At 34.6% G+C, this 18334-nt stretch overlaps 1 protein-coding gene across 2 annotated transcripts in view; it reads left to right on the top strand.

Annotated features, from left to right (window-relative positions):
• LOC106637917 (kinesin-like protein 64D) overlaps positions 1-5252 on the top strand; it is a 461671-nt gene extending 456419 nt beyond the window's left edge. For both annotated transcript variants that reach the window (XM_014350896.2, XM_089595799.1), the window contains exon 8: positions 5037-5252. In XM_014350896.2, the coding sequence (XP_014206382.2) occupies positions 5037-5048 (12 nt within the window). In that variant the 3' untranslated portion in view covers positions 5049-5252. The remainder of the gene's footprint in view (positions 1-5036) is intronic.
• The last annotated feature ends 13082 nt before the right edge of the window (positions 5253-18334 follow it).

Raw genomic sequence — 18334 nt, 5'->3', positions numbered from 1 at the left:
CATCATTATCATCATCATCTTCATCGTCACTGTCAATTTCATCGTATGTAGAATGTTCTCATAATAATATCTCTGGTTAACTAAATAACCTTTTTGTACGCTTATTTATTTGTTTTTACGTTTCTGATACTCAGCCCTTAATCTCTTTCTAATAATTTTATAGCTACACGTTTTTACTATTTTAATCACATTTGAGCGCCATCTCATGCCCGCTAGGGGATCTATTCAGACTTTGTTTACCGACCTAGAGGTTTGTTGCTATGTTGTTGCGATCCATGACACTGCACTTCATGGCAGCCCGCGCCATTGAAATTTGCGTTCTAAACACGCTGAAATTGAGCACTTTTGTAAATCCATTTACTTAATGAATAATTGTTAAAAAATTATTCTGTAAACGGATTTTGACTCAGGGGAAGCTGATTCACACGCTGGTCCCCGCTCCTCAAGTACTTAAGAATATCCCTGTACATGTATACGCACGTCCCGCTATTGTGGTACTGAGCGGAGTGGGGGAAGCATGTCGGTCGTTTTAAATCTGTCACTTTTTGCCAGCTCACTTTCAGCCCCATAATACCCTTAAGAAGCTTCGCTTCAAAAAAGATGAAGGAGGTGAGAAAAAATTGTTGAATTCTCCAGTGGATCGCGATCGTAATATTAAAAATTCCAATTCAGTTTGAGATAATTACCTCTGGTTTGGTGGAACGAAAGAATTTTAAATATCTGAATAATTCACTGAATTGCGCTCAGCTCTAAATTTTACTTATAAATGAATTTCTAATAAACGAAATAATTAAAACAATTAATTAAAGAATTAGTAATATGTGAATTTAATGGTTCTCACAGAAGTAAAAAAAGTTCAGCAGTAAATCAAACAACTTTCAAAGCTTACTTTCATACGCAGTGTAAACTTCCAAAATTATTTCGTTGTTTTGGAAACTTCTCTCCTCTACTAATCGATTGCAAGTTAGAGTGTACTGATAAAAATCGTCTTTCAGCTTACTACCTTGGTATTTAATCAATTTTATTATACTACAATCGAGAGATTGTGAGTATACTAACAACTAAATGTAAAAAAATTGAAAGCATTGTATACTTTGACAGCGTATCAGAGTTCTAATCTCAAATTTTTTGGCAATTGAAGATAAAAATTCACTGTTGAAATTCAATGGTAAAACAGTTTCACTTGTCGATAAAAAATTGTACGAAGTACATTTCTGTCAAATCTTGACTTACTTGGGCCTTAAGAATTTATCAAGCAAAAAAATTTTTAAATAGATTTAATAGCTATACAACAAGCTTTTGTAAAACACAACAAGTTCTTGTTGTGTAAATTTTATAAAAGAGTTTTCTGAAGTAAGTATTGAAAATTTTACCCATAGAAATTGCGTAAAAATTTCCTTTATTAATTAAAGTTTGTGTTTTCGATAGAGCATTGCGCTTTTTCAAAATTAACGACGATTATCAAATAAAAAGAAATCAGGATATAACTAATTGCAATAAAATTAAAACGGTCCATTCTAGTCGGAAACTTTTCCAAAAAAAACACCACGTATTATTGTACTGTGGTTGTAGTTGAAATGTAGCCTCGTAAAAATGCGTGCTCGTTGGAATAAATATGTCTGTCGAACAGTAGAAGCACGTTTCAATTCTATCGAGTGCTTGTTCGGGTGTAGCATAGCGTTCTTATAACGACGTTTGTCTAAGCTTACTGATGCGCGTTATGCGCAAGACGTTCTCCCTTTTTACGACATTGGGAGAGCAGGCACTTCACTAGCACTAATACTTGCACTATAAAGCAAGCATTGTAGAAAAAGTGGTTTTCTAGTGTGTCGTTGACGTCATCGCTGCTATCTCTCCTTCTGGCTACTTGTTCTTCTCGGCTGGCATAACTGATAGCACAATCGCCCTCTCCTTCTTCTCGGCTCATAATGCAATCGCCCTCTCCTTCTTCTCGGCTTGCGTCACACTTATGCGTGAACGGCAACGATTTAAATGGCTGCTGCATAGCGTCCCTTCGCGACTTGATGCTTTTCTTTCCTTATAGCAACTAAGATGGCGTCCACCAATCTTTCGCCACATGGTGGGGAAATTGTTTCCTTTTATCTGGCTTCATATATCTATATTTAATTATAATTCTCTCTAGTGGACTGTAGTGGGGGGGCGGACTTAGAAGAACGAACTCAGTCTTAAATTCTTTGGCACTTTTAATAAATAGAAAAAAAAACGTAGTGAATTTTGTCTGATTTATATAATGTAAAGCACTGCCTTAATGACAAAATTTATTACAGTTTCGTTTTAATGTTACTGTAATTATTAAACAAGATTTTTGCTTGAAAAACAAACATGTAAGATTTACTAAAAGTGTGATTTCTTGATGTAGTTGTCTAAATTCACTTTTATACTAAATTCTTAGCGATAGCTCATTTCGCTCGTAATAATCACAGTTGTTCTAATTTTCTTAGCAGTTGTACGGTAAAAAATAATCACAGGAAATAGTGAACTTATTAGACTAGCAGTATAACTATTTTTAATTAAGATTTTAATTCTGATTTGACTCTTCACTTCCATATTTTTAACTTAAAATTACTAATTATTGTAAGTGCACTTATTTAACCTTTAACCTCAATATTGTTTCAATTACGTTAAGGCTAAGAACAATCTGGCACTTTCATTCTTAGAACAGCGATTTTGTAGAACTATGGTTAACTGATTCGTTAAACGACAGAGTCGATTGCTGCTCGAAACAACAAAAGAAAATGGCGATTTCTTAAACGCCGTGATAAACCACCGAACTTGGAAGATAAGGGCTCTTCTTGTTAATCTTACTGATAAATAATGCTGCAGTAGTAGTATACGTAATAGTTAGATTAACTAGAAGAGGTCTTACCTCCCAAGTTAAGTGGTGTACCGCAGCGTACCAGAAATCGCCACTTTTTCTTTCGCATTTCACGCAGCAATTGACTCTGTCGTTTTACGATTAAGTTAACCACAGTTTCATAAAATCTCTGTTTTAAGAATGAAACTGCCAGATTGTTATTCACCTTAACCTAATGGAAATAACATCTAGGTTAAAGTTTAAGTAAGTGCATATACAATTATTAGTAATTGTAAGTTAAAGAAGCGGAAGTGAGCAGTTAAGTGAAAATTAAAAGCTAAATAAACATAGTTATACTGCTAGTCTAATAATTTTTTGTAATTATTTGTTCTCGTGCAACTGCCGAGAAAATTAAAACTGTCATTGTTATGAGTGAAATAAGTTATCGCCAAAAATTCAGAGAAAAATTGAATTTTGAGAACTGTAACACGAAATTACACTTCTAGTAAATTTGACACATTTGTTTTTGAAGCTAAAATCTTATTTGATTATTGAAGCAACATTAAAAGGAAACTGTAATAAATTTTTTATCAAATCAGTGCTACACAGTAAATAAATTAGAGAGAATCGACCACGTATTTTTTTCATTTATTAAAAGTGCCAAAAAAACTTCAGATTCAGTTCATCCTCACCATTCCGCCCCCCTTCCCCCTAAAATCAGGCAGCTCACTAAAAAGCATTGTAAATCAACACATTACGTGTGAAGTTATAAAACATTTTTTGGCTCGTAGTTTTAATGTTTTTTGCAAATACTGTTAGATCTCACAAAAATATAGTTATACAATCTATTAAGAGTACTTTTTTTTATTACTGCGTTTTAAGACACAGATGAAAATTCTTATGCTACAAGTTTTTTATTTTGGTATAACATTTACGTTGTGTTATTGGAAAAAAGTAGATTAATAAAAAACTATGAAAAGTCATGTCTTATCTTTTTTTATTTGCCTGGATTAACTCAATACAAAACTTTACCAATATATTTGATATTAATAGCTAATATATTTTTTAGTTTAGTGCTTCGAAGCCGATTTAGAACTCTACGGAACATTTTCTGCTTATTACGCCATTACTTAATAAATTTCAGCACAAAACCATAAAAAGTATATAACTGTGCCCTAACTTTTACTACGATAAATTTATTTGAAAAAAACAAGCAAATCACTCAAAATCGATTACACTATTAGAGCTGTAGAAATATATTTAGCTAACTTGTCTGTTGTTAAAAGTAATGTACTTTATTGGGCTGGTATAATAAAATTGCAGGTTCAAATTAAGGGTGCAGAGCTCGGTTAAAGTTTACGTGAAGGGTATTGACGTAACCGTAGGTATAATTATTGTAACTACTCTCCAAGAAATTCGGTATTTTACACGGTCTCATATCGTGCTTTTATACGTAACTACTTAAATGTGCGTCCAATCACTTTTAGTAAATTTTTAATTCTAATAAAAGATTGACATAAGCTTTTGTTAACAGATTAAATTCATTAGGGCAATTATACGTGAGCTTAAAAAAATGTAGATTTAAAGCCTGCATCTTTTATTTTGGATGAATGTTTTTATAAAAACTGTAGTAACTCAATCAGAAAAGATTGGGTGACAATAAAGTTCAATCAATTAGAATAAGTCATTGTTATGGAATTTCAAAAACTTTTTTCACTTTTTGTAAAAAAAAATAAGTCGTATAAATGACGTTTTAAAGTCGTCGTTCTCTTTCAAAATTTAATGGTGAGAAAGTTCATAAATTGAAGGCACACGTACCTATAACTGTACAATAGTCCACCTTCTATTGGGTTCTACATTTCTTGATGCCTAATGTGTCTCGTATACTTTCTATCAAATTAATCTGAGTGATATTAGAGTCTCGTAACACTATATTTTGTTCAGTAATAATAATTTAGTAGGGAAGAACCAAAGAGAGTCAAAATTTTATTTTTTATTTTATCTAATAATTGTTAGGAGTTAGTAATGAACTACGTTATTGTCATTGACTATGAATTTAAATTGAATTTGATTATTTACATAAACTTTTATTTAAAAAATGAAGCAGTTCCGTATATATAATAAGATATACAATAACTCTGCATTACAAATAAAATGAATTGTATCTTATATATAAACCTTATTGCAAAATAACTAAAGTTGTTTGTCAATTTTTTTGCAGACAAGTGTATAATTGGTACGACAAACATTCCAGAATCTTATACCAGTAGTAAACGCCAATATCTGTAGAAAATGTGCCTTGCCATGGATCTTTGCTGAAAATGCTAAAGGTTATCCTGTATGCAGAAGTAAACTATAGAATATAAGAACAAGTGAAAGGTTACAAATTTGTTGGATGCATGACTAATCATTTTTAAATTTAAAAGCCTAGTTTATACAGTAGCATTTTGTAATTTTTTAAATAAAAAACTGTTGTAAAGTATTCTTTTAATTTTGTAACTCCTAATTTAGTTCTTCCATAGAATACTAATGACCACTTTATAAACTTTATATGCTAGAGGTTGATCATAAACTAGGGATACATCAAATTAAAGAAATGAATAATACAAGAGTCTACATACGGTAATGTAAGAAAGTAAGAGAACTGAATTCAAACTACGCAGTATTTTGGACGTAATACACCATTGTCTGGTACTAAAAAAAGCTTTTTTTTGTGCGGAAATTATTCTGATATCCGTAAATAGCGATAAATGTTTGGTACTAGTGGAAGTCAGAGCGATTCATCCTGAACGAGTTTACTTGAATTGAAATTTTTGTTCCACCCTCCAAGGATATCAGACTTGTGTGATTTGTTATTATTTAGTGAAATAATTGAAAAAATACACAAAAATCACATAAATTGTAGGCAACATTTAAGCAGATGCTACGCTGTCTTCATCAGGTCTTATTAAACAGGAAAAGTGTAGAAAAATGTAACTACATCAAACTTTTTGACGCAGCAGACAGATTAATAACATAAACGGAAACACTGCTTACCTACGTTAAGTAAAAAAAAAAAAAAAAAAATTAAAAAACCGTAAATAAACAAAGAAGTTACTGCCTTCCCTTATAGTCATACATTAAGTTGATTGAGGTACACATCAAGGTATATGAGCAAATACATTAAACTCCAGCCACTTGGACTCGTGGCGCATTTTTTCAGTTAAGCATGCTCAGTTCATCTCGCTGACAGAGAAAAAAGTCTCTAAAAAAATATTAAAATACATAAATCAGTAGATTTTTATCTGCTCTTTCCAATAGTATAATCAGGCTTACTATAAAACCTTCTTTTTTTTATAGAGTTAATCATGATTATATTTTAAAGCCTTATTATGGAATGATACTTTTCTTATCTTAATGAAATTGCACCGTTTGAAAAAGCAAGTCTTAAACTATAATCCCTAAGAGATTCCAGTTGAAAGAGAAAAAGGTAAACAAATGCTAAACAAAAAAGAAGAAAAAAAAAGAAACAAAAAAGATAGCGTGTAGTCAATTTCCACCTCGTGTCAATCACTTTTATCGCCTGTCAGCTACGCTTCATGTATATACAACGTTACACTTGATATTTTTCCCACTATAGTTTTCAGTAAAAAAGTTTAGTATTCATTAATCTTATGGAAATCATTATTTCTCTTTTTTTACAGTTGCGTTTACAAATAATCTTATAGATAAATGATTTATGTTTTTAGTTTATTGTTACTGACCACTTTTTTTGCTTTGGTTGGGAATCAGTGGGTATAATTTTCTTTTCTTTTTTCTTAGCTTATTTATTGGTGGAAATATTCGTAATGATTCTGATGCTGAAAATTCTTTCAATTGTAACTGCTCAGATTCTACAATCAGATTTTTGCAATAAAGAGATACCATACCAGAAACCGTGACTGCTGATTTAATTGTTTCTTTTCATTGCTCTTGAGCAATCGAATAGTCTTTTTTTGAAGTATAAAAACAGACAATAATATTATAGTTTTTCTTGGCCCACTCACAAAGACTTTGAGGTGTTGAAATTCTTTTATTCGAAACTATTCTTAAACAAGCTCAGCAAGTATTACTTTTGATTGCAGCTGCTATGCCAACAAATGCATTTTTATTAAAATGTTACTCTGCTTTAACAGAAAAGTTATTAAAGTGATGCAATATATACATAAAACTATAATTATTTCTTATGTGTTGAGCTGTTCTATCTCTGAAATGAATAACTGTATTGTCCATTTTAAATGTTTCCTTTAAATAGTCAACTAACATTTTTGGTATGAAATGAACGGCTATCCTATCATGAATAAAATTATTTGAATAATTCACAATACTTTTGAATTGTATAGTTGAATCACATTTTTTGTAATATATCACAACTGTTATTAAACTATACTGATTTTTATTCTAATAAAAAGACTGCACAGTGTCTGGAGTAACAAAAGCGAAGTTTTCTGAAAAATCTGACATAATTAAAAAATTCCTGGTGCTAAAGATTCTCTTTCAGTTTTATAGTAAGCAGGCTATGGTTTTGCAATAAATGAATGAGTTTTTAGCTTATTTGAATAAGATGATAAGTTGTCAACAAAAGTTTCATAAGTATGGACACGAGTTTGTAATATTGATCTGTCAGTCCTGTGTCATGCATGATATTGAACTTTGTCAATCAACCTGTTTCGCATTTAATAAAATAAATTATTTTTAAGCTGATTAATAGCTGCCACTGAACGACTGTGGATGATGCTACCTAGCAGATCCTGCTGAACTAAATCGCAAAGCAAGCACTTTTAAATAAAATTTTAAGCTTGTTTATTGATACTGTTATACACTTTTCGAGAAAAATTTTTGCGGAAACCATCTAGGGAGTTTCAAGAATTAGTATGCAAAATATCAGTAGAATTAGTTCGGTAGCTTTCGCGATTAGCGATTCTAAAGTTTTTTGGGACTTGCTTTATATTTCGATGGGATCTCCTTTATTCAAGTTCTTATCAAATATTTTTGTTTTGATCCGTACGCTTATAAATGGACCATACTTCCATCATAGCGATTATTAGAAATTATACAGCGTCAGTGGTTTTTATTACGTATTAACTTTTAATTTTTTTAACAAAATCGACGCCCTGGACGCAGATTAAGCTCTGCTTCGAAGCCTGGACAAAGACTATGCCCTTTTTCTAAGCCTTAACAAAAACTATGCCTTTTACACTACTCCAGACGAAGACTATGTCCTTTGATGATCTTGGATTAAGACTAGGTCTATTTTTAGAATTTAAACGAAGACTTTGCCTCTTACCATAATCCAGATAAAAACTAAGCCCTTACCGAAAATTCAATCGAATATTACGCCTTTTTTCCAAGTTACTATGACCTTGTCTAAACTCTGGGCACAGACTATTTTTTTTTCTTAAGCTGGGACCTATGTTCACATTTCTTTATTCTTGTGTTATCAAAAACATAAATTTTTTAAATTTATTTCTGCTGATAAGCAAAATTTTGAAGTATGTATAAAAAAATATGTGCCTTACAAAGGAGCGAATTATATTTCCTCAGATTCTTAAACATGCAAAATTTTTAAAAGAAATCCCCTTTGTCGTAGCAACAGAATACAAATATTATCCTGCAGTAAATAAGTCATAATGATTTTTCTCTAAAAACATTTAATAAGATGCATTAACACTCACTAATACAATGGTAGCTTAATGTTACACTTTGCCAAAAATATACAAAGAAAATGTACCACTACGACCTATTGTATCGTTTATCAATATCTGACGTATATTTTGTTAAAAATGTTAGGCAGTGGATAATTTGCACATATTGTACAATTTCAATTGGCACATTAAAACGCTGCACAAAATTTCATTTGGTTGTAGACGATTTACAAACTAACTGTTAATCTTTGTTAGATTAGAATAAAAGTACAATTACCATTATAAAAAAACAATTTTTTATTATTTGACCGATTTTATGAAAACTTTATTATCTGTTAGAATACTGAGATTTTCCTCATTCTATCCACTAATTTTAAAGAAAAACATTATCTTCAATTAGATTGGGCGTGCAATACTTTCCTCAAGAGTAGTTACTAAATATTATTGTAACAACTGCCCAGCAGAATAAATAAGTAAATTTGAAAGAACTTAAAAAATACGGATTCAAGAACGAATCAAAAATAAAAGTATAAAATTGATAGTTCTACCAGAAGTTTCACCGGAATAATACAAAAATTTTAGAAAGAGAACACAATTTTACCCAAAATTTAATTTCACAAACGATATATATGGTAGAATAGAATCAGATAAAAATCATATCAATATCCCAAAATTTTTTCTGACCAACGCGAAAAAAATTGGATGGTAGTTACAAATGCATAGTGACGAATTGACGCAGAACAAGTACAACAACTAAAATAGGTTTTTTGCGTCTAGAAAAACCAAAAAATTGCACATAAAAAAAACAACAATTTTAAAACGAACAAATGAGCTACGTTGGGTTCAAATCAGTTCAGGAATTTTTTCGCAAATAGCAAAAAATCTCCATTTTGAGTCAATTCTTCAAAACTCAATAACTTGTGTTCTATCCAATATTAAAAACTCAAATTTAGTATAAGGTAGTTATTATAGTTCTTTATGTACGCATGAAATTTCAGATTGATCGGTTATAAACCAAACGTGAACTATTGCAAAAACCAAAGAAAGGTTCTGTCCAAAAATGGCCAAAAAAAAGTTGGGTAGCTCAAGTAGTAGAGCAATTGTCTAGTAAACAGGAGGTTGAGTGTCTGATTCGCATCCAGGAACGATATTTTTCTCATTTTTATTTACTTCTTAAGAAATTTTCTTATAATAGAAAATCAATAAATTTTAATTATGAATCATTCGTATATTTTTCATTAAAAAAGGCATGGATGGTTTTGAGAGTGCTGGCATAAAATTTCCGCCATCTATATATGCGCTTATTGATACGATGATTAATGTATCAATATTGCTGGTATACCTCTTAAAGTCATGTTAAAATATCTAATGTACTAACAAGCATTAGAATCGTTTTCAAATATATCTATTAAAATGAAGTTTGAGGTGAAACAGCTCCAAAATTAATAATGGGAACTGATATAAAACTACGGTGTGAGTGAATGTACGGCTCTTTGGTAGCTCAAGTGATAAAGCAACTGTCTAGTAACCAGGGGGTTGTGTGTTCGATCCGCACCTAGAGAAGATATTTTTTATTCTAACTTATTTCTTAAGAAATAGTCTTGAAATAGAAAATAAATGAGTTTTAATTATGAGTCTTAAATATATTTGCCATAGAAAAGGGTTTTAATAGATGGTTTTAACAGTGCTTCAATAAAAGTTTCGTAATCTATACATGCGCCAATGCATACGATGATTAATGTATTAATATTTCTTATATACCTCTGAGAGTCATATTACAATCTGTAGAAAAAAGTTGTTAGCCAACATAAGAACATTTTTTACATGTATGTCTCTTCTTCTGTATTTACTCCACAACTATCAAAAACGCCATTTCTTTTTACCGATTAGAAGTATCTTAAACGCTCACAAAGCACCGTATTATTTCGAGCACACTTACTCCAAATTTTCAAGGCATGCATATAAAAAGTGTGCGTGGCCTCCAGTAGCGGCTCGTTGAGTTGCTGATTCCACCGACTTGAGAGTAAAAGGCTTTTTTTTTGTAGTCGATGTTCAAGATACTTCTTATCAGTAAAAACAATCGACGTTTTAGATACAGAGTAAACATAGAAGAAAAGAAATGCGTTGAGAAATGGTATTTTGATAATATGTTGTCCTATAAGGACTATTTTTTCATTTTTGCTATGGTTTACGAATAATTAAAAACTGATCAAGCTGAAATTTAGTGTGTACATTACAAAACTATAATATTTACCTTACGTCCAAATTTCACCTTTGAAGATTGTATAGAACACGAGTTTTTGATATTTTTTCCTATTTTTTGGGACCTTTGCTAACATTTGTATTTCTTAAATTATGTATCAATTTGTTACCATGCATTAATAGTAGTTTTTGTCAGATAAGTGCCGTCGTCTTCGGGGCTATGTTGCGGCCCGAGGGACCTGCGAAGAAAGACCCGAGAAACGTAAGGTAGCCACGGAGCAATGGCACTTATGTGGCGAATCCTATTTTTCCTACCGAGGGTACACCCGACCCTCAAAAACGCCCGAGGTTGGAAAAAACTATTACACTATTTGTTTTCGCGTTAGTCAGAACTTTCTCTCTTTCTCTCTCTTACTGTTTTTCTATACATATGTGCAAGGGCATAATGGTATATGTACTGTATTTACGCAGCAAGACTAGAGTAGCGCTGTGGCGCAGTGGATGAGGCATGTGATCGACACGTGGAGGGCCGAATTCAAATCTTAGATTTTTTCTAATATGAAAAAAACTAGATATAATTATATATTTCATAAATTCACACTAACATGATCTAGAATTAATACACACAATACACTACTAAAAAAAGTATTAAAAAAAATTTCTTTTTGAAATCTTAAAAAATATGTAGTCTAAATTTTGAAAAAAAAACTCCAAGTAATCCAGCATAGAATATTGAATAAAATATACTGCTTAAAATCCGTACACAGAAGCTACTCCCAGCCTCCGTCAAGAATAGATTTTGGAAAAGAAAAATAAGAAAATGATGAATTTCAAATTATCAGGGGTATATCTGCTGTAATGTCGAGCAACAGAGCACTATACTTATTTCTAAATAAATCAGCTCGTTAAATATGTATGGAGGTCGACACTCGCGAGCATCATTAAATCGACGCCTCCAACGAAGATAATCACAGCGTGACGTCACACCATGTTATTTTAAATGGTGTGACGTCACACTGTGATTGTCTTCGTCCGAGCCGTCGAAATAATCATAGCACATGCACACTGTACCATTTAAGAGCGTCCACTAATAACGTAACTAAGCAGCAGCATATTGCGCCATCCACTTACCTAACGCAAGCATGGTGCACGATACTTGATGATACTTTGTACCCTGAAAACGGTGCATTCAATATATTAGCAGTAAGGTAAATTAATGAAATCGAGGAATAAAACCAAAGCTGTCAAATGCCCTCCGTCGATCTTTTACTTGATGGGCCGATTTTTACCGTTCAAGTTGGTCCTGGCTTTATTTATAACGGCCTGTGATCGATCAGATAAGCACGAATAAAACCATCTAATAGCATCGACAGAAAAGTCCATCCTGCATATAGCTCTCAGCAGAACCGAGTGGATGATAGAATCAAATGCACGCCTATAGTCGAAAAACACCAGTATCGTTACCATACTAGATTCCATACTCAAGGCGAACATCCTTGGTCAACTTAATAAGAGCAGAATATGTACTGTGACCCCTCCGGGAACCTGACTGCATAGGCGAGAGAAATCTTCGACTCTCTAGATAAGCCACCACCCGTCGCAATACAAGGACGTCCTGGACATTTGCGAAGTGAGCCAGATTTGCGATTGGACACGGATCAGAAGGGCCGACGGGCTGCGCTACCTTGGACAGTGGGACGATTATGGACCGTCGCCACAATGCTGGATACCTGCAGGACGTCGACGAACGATTGATAAACCCAGTCAGGAATAGCACAATTACTAAGAGAGAGCCACGAAAATGACAAAGACAACCCATCAAAGCTACTACCTCGCGAATGGACCATGCAATGCGCAATTGCCTGGGATACCTCCATGCACGACACCAGAACAACGGTGAAACCATTATTCTGGGCATCCGCATCCCTCAGGATACTCTCTAGCTCCCACAGTGCACGGAAGATGAACGCACGACATCGCTGAGAAATGCCTAGCCAGTACCACGGGTGAGATAAAGTGCAATGGTGACCGCGGCAAACCTTCAACTATCCTAAATCTACTGATAATGATCCAGCGCTGAGACGTCTCACGTGCACCCTAAAAAGCACTGCGCAGGTATGCGTCTTTCGCCTCTTTTATGTCACGCTTAAAGGCTGACCTCAAACTCCAAACTGCAGAAGACGGCCAGCATCACCCGTTCATCGAGAAACCCCATACAACCCATCATGTGCCCTACAACGCTCATGCAGTTCCGTGATGAACCATGGCGATGGTGCAGGCCTACGATGTGGCCTCCCTCCACAAGCGGCGCATGGGTATTCAAAGATTAACTCAACACCTCCTGAAAGTGCCCAAGCAACACATTCACGTCCTTGCAGCTATTTAGATCGACCTCATACAGCCTTCACGCCATCTCTGCCGAAAACCTGTCAACCGAGGAGTGGTGAAACTCGCGAACTCGCGGCAAAACTGTTGTCGATGGCTCTGTCAGTGCGTAATCTATGTAAAGATGGTCACGCCCGTTGATGTATGGAGCATCAGACGACACTGCAGCCCGCACCACCTCCCTTGAATTAGTCACTATTACGTCAATCCAGGTATCAGTTGATGGACAATGGTGCGTTGCACCTGTTGGCATGAGATACATCGAGTTCTCATGAATAAGTTGTCGTAGGTGAGGCGCATAATAATCATCCCCCAGCATTTCCGAGTTAAAATTACCCGCTATCACAATATCCGAGAAGCGCCCTGAACCACCCTGAATTGTGCTAAAGAAATCAGTGAGTACATCACCCTTTGGATGTCTGTACACGGACGCAAAGAGCATACGACGCCTCCGGCCAGAACGCAAATCCAACAGCAAATATTCAGTTTTATTTAGCCGTGTTATCTGTGGCCTTGCCATAACCCGGAAGGGCATGTTGCGCCACATGTAACAGGCAACACCTTTACCCTGCATGTATTTGCGTCTTCCGCCAGTCCCCCTTAGGGCCCTGTCATTTTGCACGAGAATGTACCTGGGTATCTCAAAAAGCGATGAACTATGGCGTGGCGTTAACCAAGACCCTGAGATCGACAATGTATCAATATGGTTCTGTTTCAGAAAAATTCATACTTCAGGCAGATGCTCACGCAATTAACTAGCATTGAATTGGGCGATACGAATAAAGTCCCGAACCCCTGAAACCGCTTAACAAATATTGGGTCTTGCAAGTCATTTAAGTGCCTTCAAATCATCCTCTGAGGCAACGCAGTGGCGCACTGACTGATCGTTGCGTTTAACATATACAAACTTTTCTTTACCCTAACATATTTATAAATAAGACTCTTAGCTTTAACTTTTTATAATAGCGAGTAAGTAGCGGAGGACAGCAGTAGATAGAGCTTTATTACATTGCTTCTAGAGAATTCCGGGTAAATATCAGAAAATTTCAGGTATGTCACCAATCGCTTTTTTCTTTCGTAGTATAAAGTCACGCTCCAATGTTGACTTAGGCCAAATAGCAAATGAGCTGAACCCACCCTCACCCCCATGCCCCACCTCCACCGCACGCTTATTAACTAACGGACGAACCTCAATGATATCTGACAAAAAGGACTGCAAACTCAATACCATCATAATCCTGTTCGCAACCTCGGACAAGTCGTACTTCTTGTTAAGAAGCAAGCCTGTTACTCTCAGCTCGTCAGAATAATCGTCTGGGTACTCCCTCGCTCCATCTGGACAATTAAGCCTTGTTTTCAATGCTGCGTTGGATGCCTCCAACTTCACGATACGGCGATCGTGGTCATCTAAATGACGCTCAACACGCTTGATCAACTCTTGGACCACACGACTGGAACTTCTAATCTCCTTAAAAAGAGCAGCAAACCATTCCAAGGGTGTAAAGAATTCCCACCCACTAGGCAGATCACCACTCACATTCCCCTGCAATCCCCCTTATCCAGTTGCTAAATCAATTGCGTTCAGGGCCACCCCTTCATTAAAACCATCGAGACTATTACCTTCATTTAAGTCCATTTCCGAGTCAGAATTTGACGTATCTGGCTGATGAGCAGATGGTACGACTACTCCCCGAGCAGCGTCAAATTTACGAGAGCGCGGGTGAACCTAAGACTGAGACAGGGCGTCAGAAGACGCAGGTCTAGCACGACGTACTGACTCCAACAGCACACGAGCACAACAAGAGTCGGTTCCTTGTTTAGGGGTATTTTGACGAAACACGATTTGTGATAAGATCGATTGTACGAGTCATAGGTCCTACCACTACTTGATACCTTACACGAACATCCAGAGCACAAGACAGCTTCGTCAGGTATCGATCCAACGGAACGTCCAATATCAACAAAAATAATCTACACGCAGTGACACGTTACAGTAGTAGAAAATTTTGTATGTGGACAATTTAAGCCGTTAAATAAACAAGTTCATTAAGTATGTGAACAAGAAAATAAACTGCGTTGGAATGATCACTTGTACTAAGATACTAAAATTAGCTTATAGTTTTGCAGAATCACGATAAAGTAATCCTTAAAGGCCAGTTCACCAAATCTAATGACGGCACATGCTGCACGCACCTACTACGCTATGCGCACGTAATTCAAACAAGTGTAAAGTTATAGGTAGAAATATTAAAAATATTATATACAGGTCATAATACTACCATAAATGCTCACTGATAATACTGCACTCATTTTCGCTAAAAATATTAAGAGTTATTACGTCCGATACTCCAAATCAGGTACTTTGTAAAATAGCAACATGAGTCAACAATATGTAAAAATCGAGGTGAGCATTTCACTGTAGTGTCGGATGTCACATATAGTTATCTCTACACAAAACACAAAAAAAAACACATCCAGATACCGTTACGAAAGATAAAATAGCCAGTGCAACTAAACACAATTAAATCAGTCGCGTCTCTCATGTGTGCTCAGTGGTTGATTTCATATAACTCTCTCTAAAAATCTCAGTTTGTTCTTCGGAATAGCTAGTATTGGACAACAAAGCACCCTAACACCTTTTATCAGCCGTTGGTTTGCAGCATATGCAATAATGAGTTACCACATGCGCAGCTGCCAGCAACAATAAACCCAACTAACGCAAGCTGGGCCATGCACCAACAGATGTCGCCACTGAGCAAACCAAGGTGACCTTCTTACCTTGGCGGCACTAGACCCTGAGAATGATGAACCAGAAACTAGGCACAGCAACAACAGAGGCACCACTAACACACGATCACAGGTCTCACAGCAACACACTGGTCGGCCATCAGCAGCCAACAATAAAACTGCAACATGAGAATGCGAGCAATAACTTACTCAGCCCCAGGAAGTCATCCAGGAATCCGTCAGAGGACCAGCAGCGACTTTGAATGTGCTTGACCTCTTTATAAATTATGTACAATGTCAATCAGATATTCATGGAAACGAATAATATGATCTCAAATAGCATCAGTTCTTCTAAGGTAAGTTGATAAATGTATCAGATATCTGTTGAAAGTAAAATTTTGTCCTGAAGTGAATATATCAGCATCTTATTTTGAATGTACTTATGTCAATTCGTAGTGTTATATAGTTCTCTGAATGCAGCTGCAAAAATATCGCTATTCTGTTCGTACAATTTAATATATTCTTTCTGATCAGCATGCAAATTTTTGATATGAGTGTTCATAACATTGATATCGTCGTTCTTTACTAAGCCAAAAAGTCCTTTAGCAATGCTTCCAATAATTCCAAAAGGTGTCAGTCTTTTTTATTCGAATTTTGGGAGGTGGAATAATGTTATCTCATGCATGGGTTCCCACAGTATTTATAATGTTTAATAGTGTTGCCTTAAAATTTTTAATTGCATTATCTTTTAAGTCAAGAGGTATATTTTTATATTATAAGTACTGTTAGGATAACCAAATTGTGTAATACACTATCGAAAGGTTTTATTTAATCCTTGAGTAGGTGTATATTTCAATATATATTTATTAATATCAGGCCATATCATTATCTTCCAATCAACTTTTTTAATTTTTGTAATACCGATTCGTTCATAGTATATTCCAGGATTTATTTTTAGTGGTTCTATACTATAGTTGCCAAGATTGTCATATTTTACATCTTCGCAACCTTCAAGCACAATCGTCATTAAAATGACTAATATGATCCACATCGTTGTTTCTTTTTTTCTCTAGAAGACATGGAAATTATAACTCTTAGAAGGATACTACTATTAAGTGACTAGTTTTAATATATCTGTGTATTTTCGTATGATTTTAACATCAACTTTTTCTAGGTACAAGTTATTTATTCCTTCGAAAACTGTTGTACTTTACCAGTTCATTATAGTACTGATCAAATAAATGGGAACATACTTCTTTCCTTACCTAAACCAAATCTTCTGGTTTAACATTTAAAGGCTTCAATTTTTCATCGTATCTTATTTCTGCTTGTATTTACATTTTTGTCCCATAATAAGATCTTGTAAGAACAATGGATAGGTTTGTAACCTTTCATCTTTAGGTATCTTCAAAGGCAACCTTGCTACTTTTCTACGTCCTAGTTCATAGATTGTAAAAGTTGTTGCTACATGTACACTCGTGTTTTATGTAAAATCTGCAAATGTGGCCAAATTTTCCCAGTCATCATTAGTTTCAGAGTAAGTTCTTATAGAGTCATGTAAGGCAGCATGACTTCGCTTTAGTGATCCGTTTGCTTAAGGATTATATGCTGATGTAGTTAGATAATTGGTGATGAATTTTTATCGTAAATTAGACATAAATGAAGCATAATCCGTTTGATAAAATTACTCTAAGCGCCCCGTAAACTAATATTAGATTTTATACGAGTGCATTGGCAAACGTGCTTGATCTTAGAACTGGTACGAGGACTTATATCATGTACTCAGTCAAACTACACTCTACGGTTAGCAAATGGCAATTACCATTTGGCAACATTCTCAATTTACCGATGGTATCAATAGAAACTTTATCAAAAGCTTCAATGGAAGTATCTGTAAGTACTTGGGATTCTCTCATTTTCATACGTTCAATCTTCTTTTCTTGACATTTACTGCATTGTCGGACGTAATGAGTAATATAATTTCTCATGCCTAACCAATAAAATCGTTCTCTTATTTCCCGATAAGTTTGATTTATTCCCTTATGTCCTCCAACAGAGCTATCATGTAGTGTTTGTACTATTTCATTACGTTCTTGAATTTTCGGGAAATCAACTTTACCGTCACAGACCGTAATTTTTATCAAAAGTTGTTCATAATATTTTGAGTTATCAATTCAGGTTTTAATTTATCTTAAGATCTCGCCTCCTCAAAGTTTAAAAAGTTTGAAGATTTTCTCCTAATAATATTTTTCTGAGTGATTTCAAAACTTATTTTGTGAGACCTAAAGTTGTTATACTGGTTGGTGTTTAATCAATAACAATTGACAGTATATTGTGTCCTTAATAAGATGTAATTAATATTTTGCCCATTTTTGTTTCTGTGATTTCAAATAATCAAAGTCTTGTACACATATCGATCTCAACAGTCTTGAGACCGATAAGACTGATTGATAATCTTCGATAATAAAATGAACTCTGCTGTCTCTATTGTATCTAAGGCAACATTTGGTGGTAATTGCCTTGTTTATTAGATTAGCTCAAT

Source organism: Copidosoma floridanum, unplaced genomic scaffold, assembly GCF_036245765.1.
Source record: "Copidosoma floridanum isolate Cflo_tuat_1 unplaced genomic scaffold, Cflo_Japanese_pri ptg000028l, whole genome shotgun sequence".
NCBI lineage: Eukaryota > Metazoa > Arthropoda > Insecta > Hymenoptera > Encyrtidae > Copidosoma > Copidosoma floridanum.
Note: the sequence above shows the minus strand (reverse complement) of the source record. Positions and strands in the feature narration are given on the sequence as shown.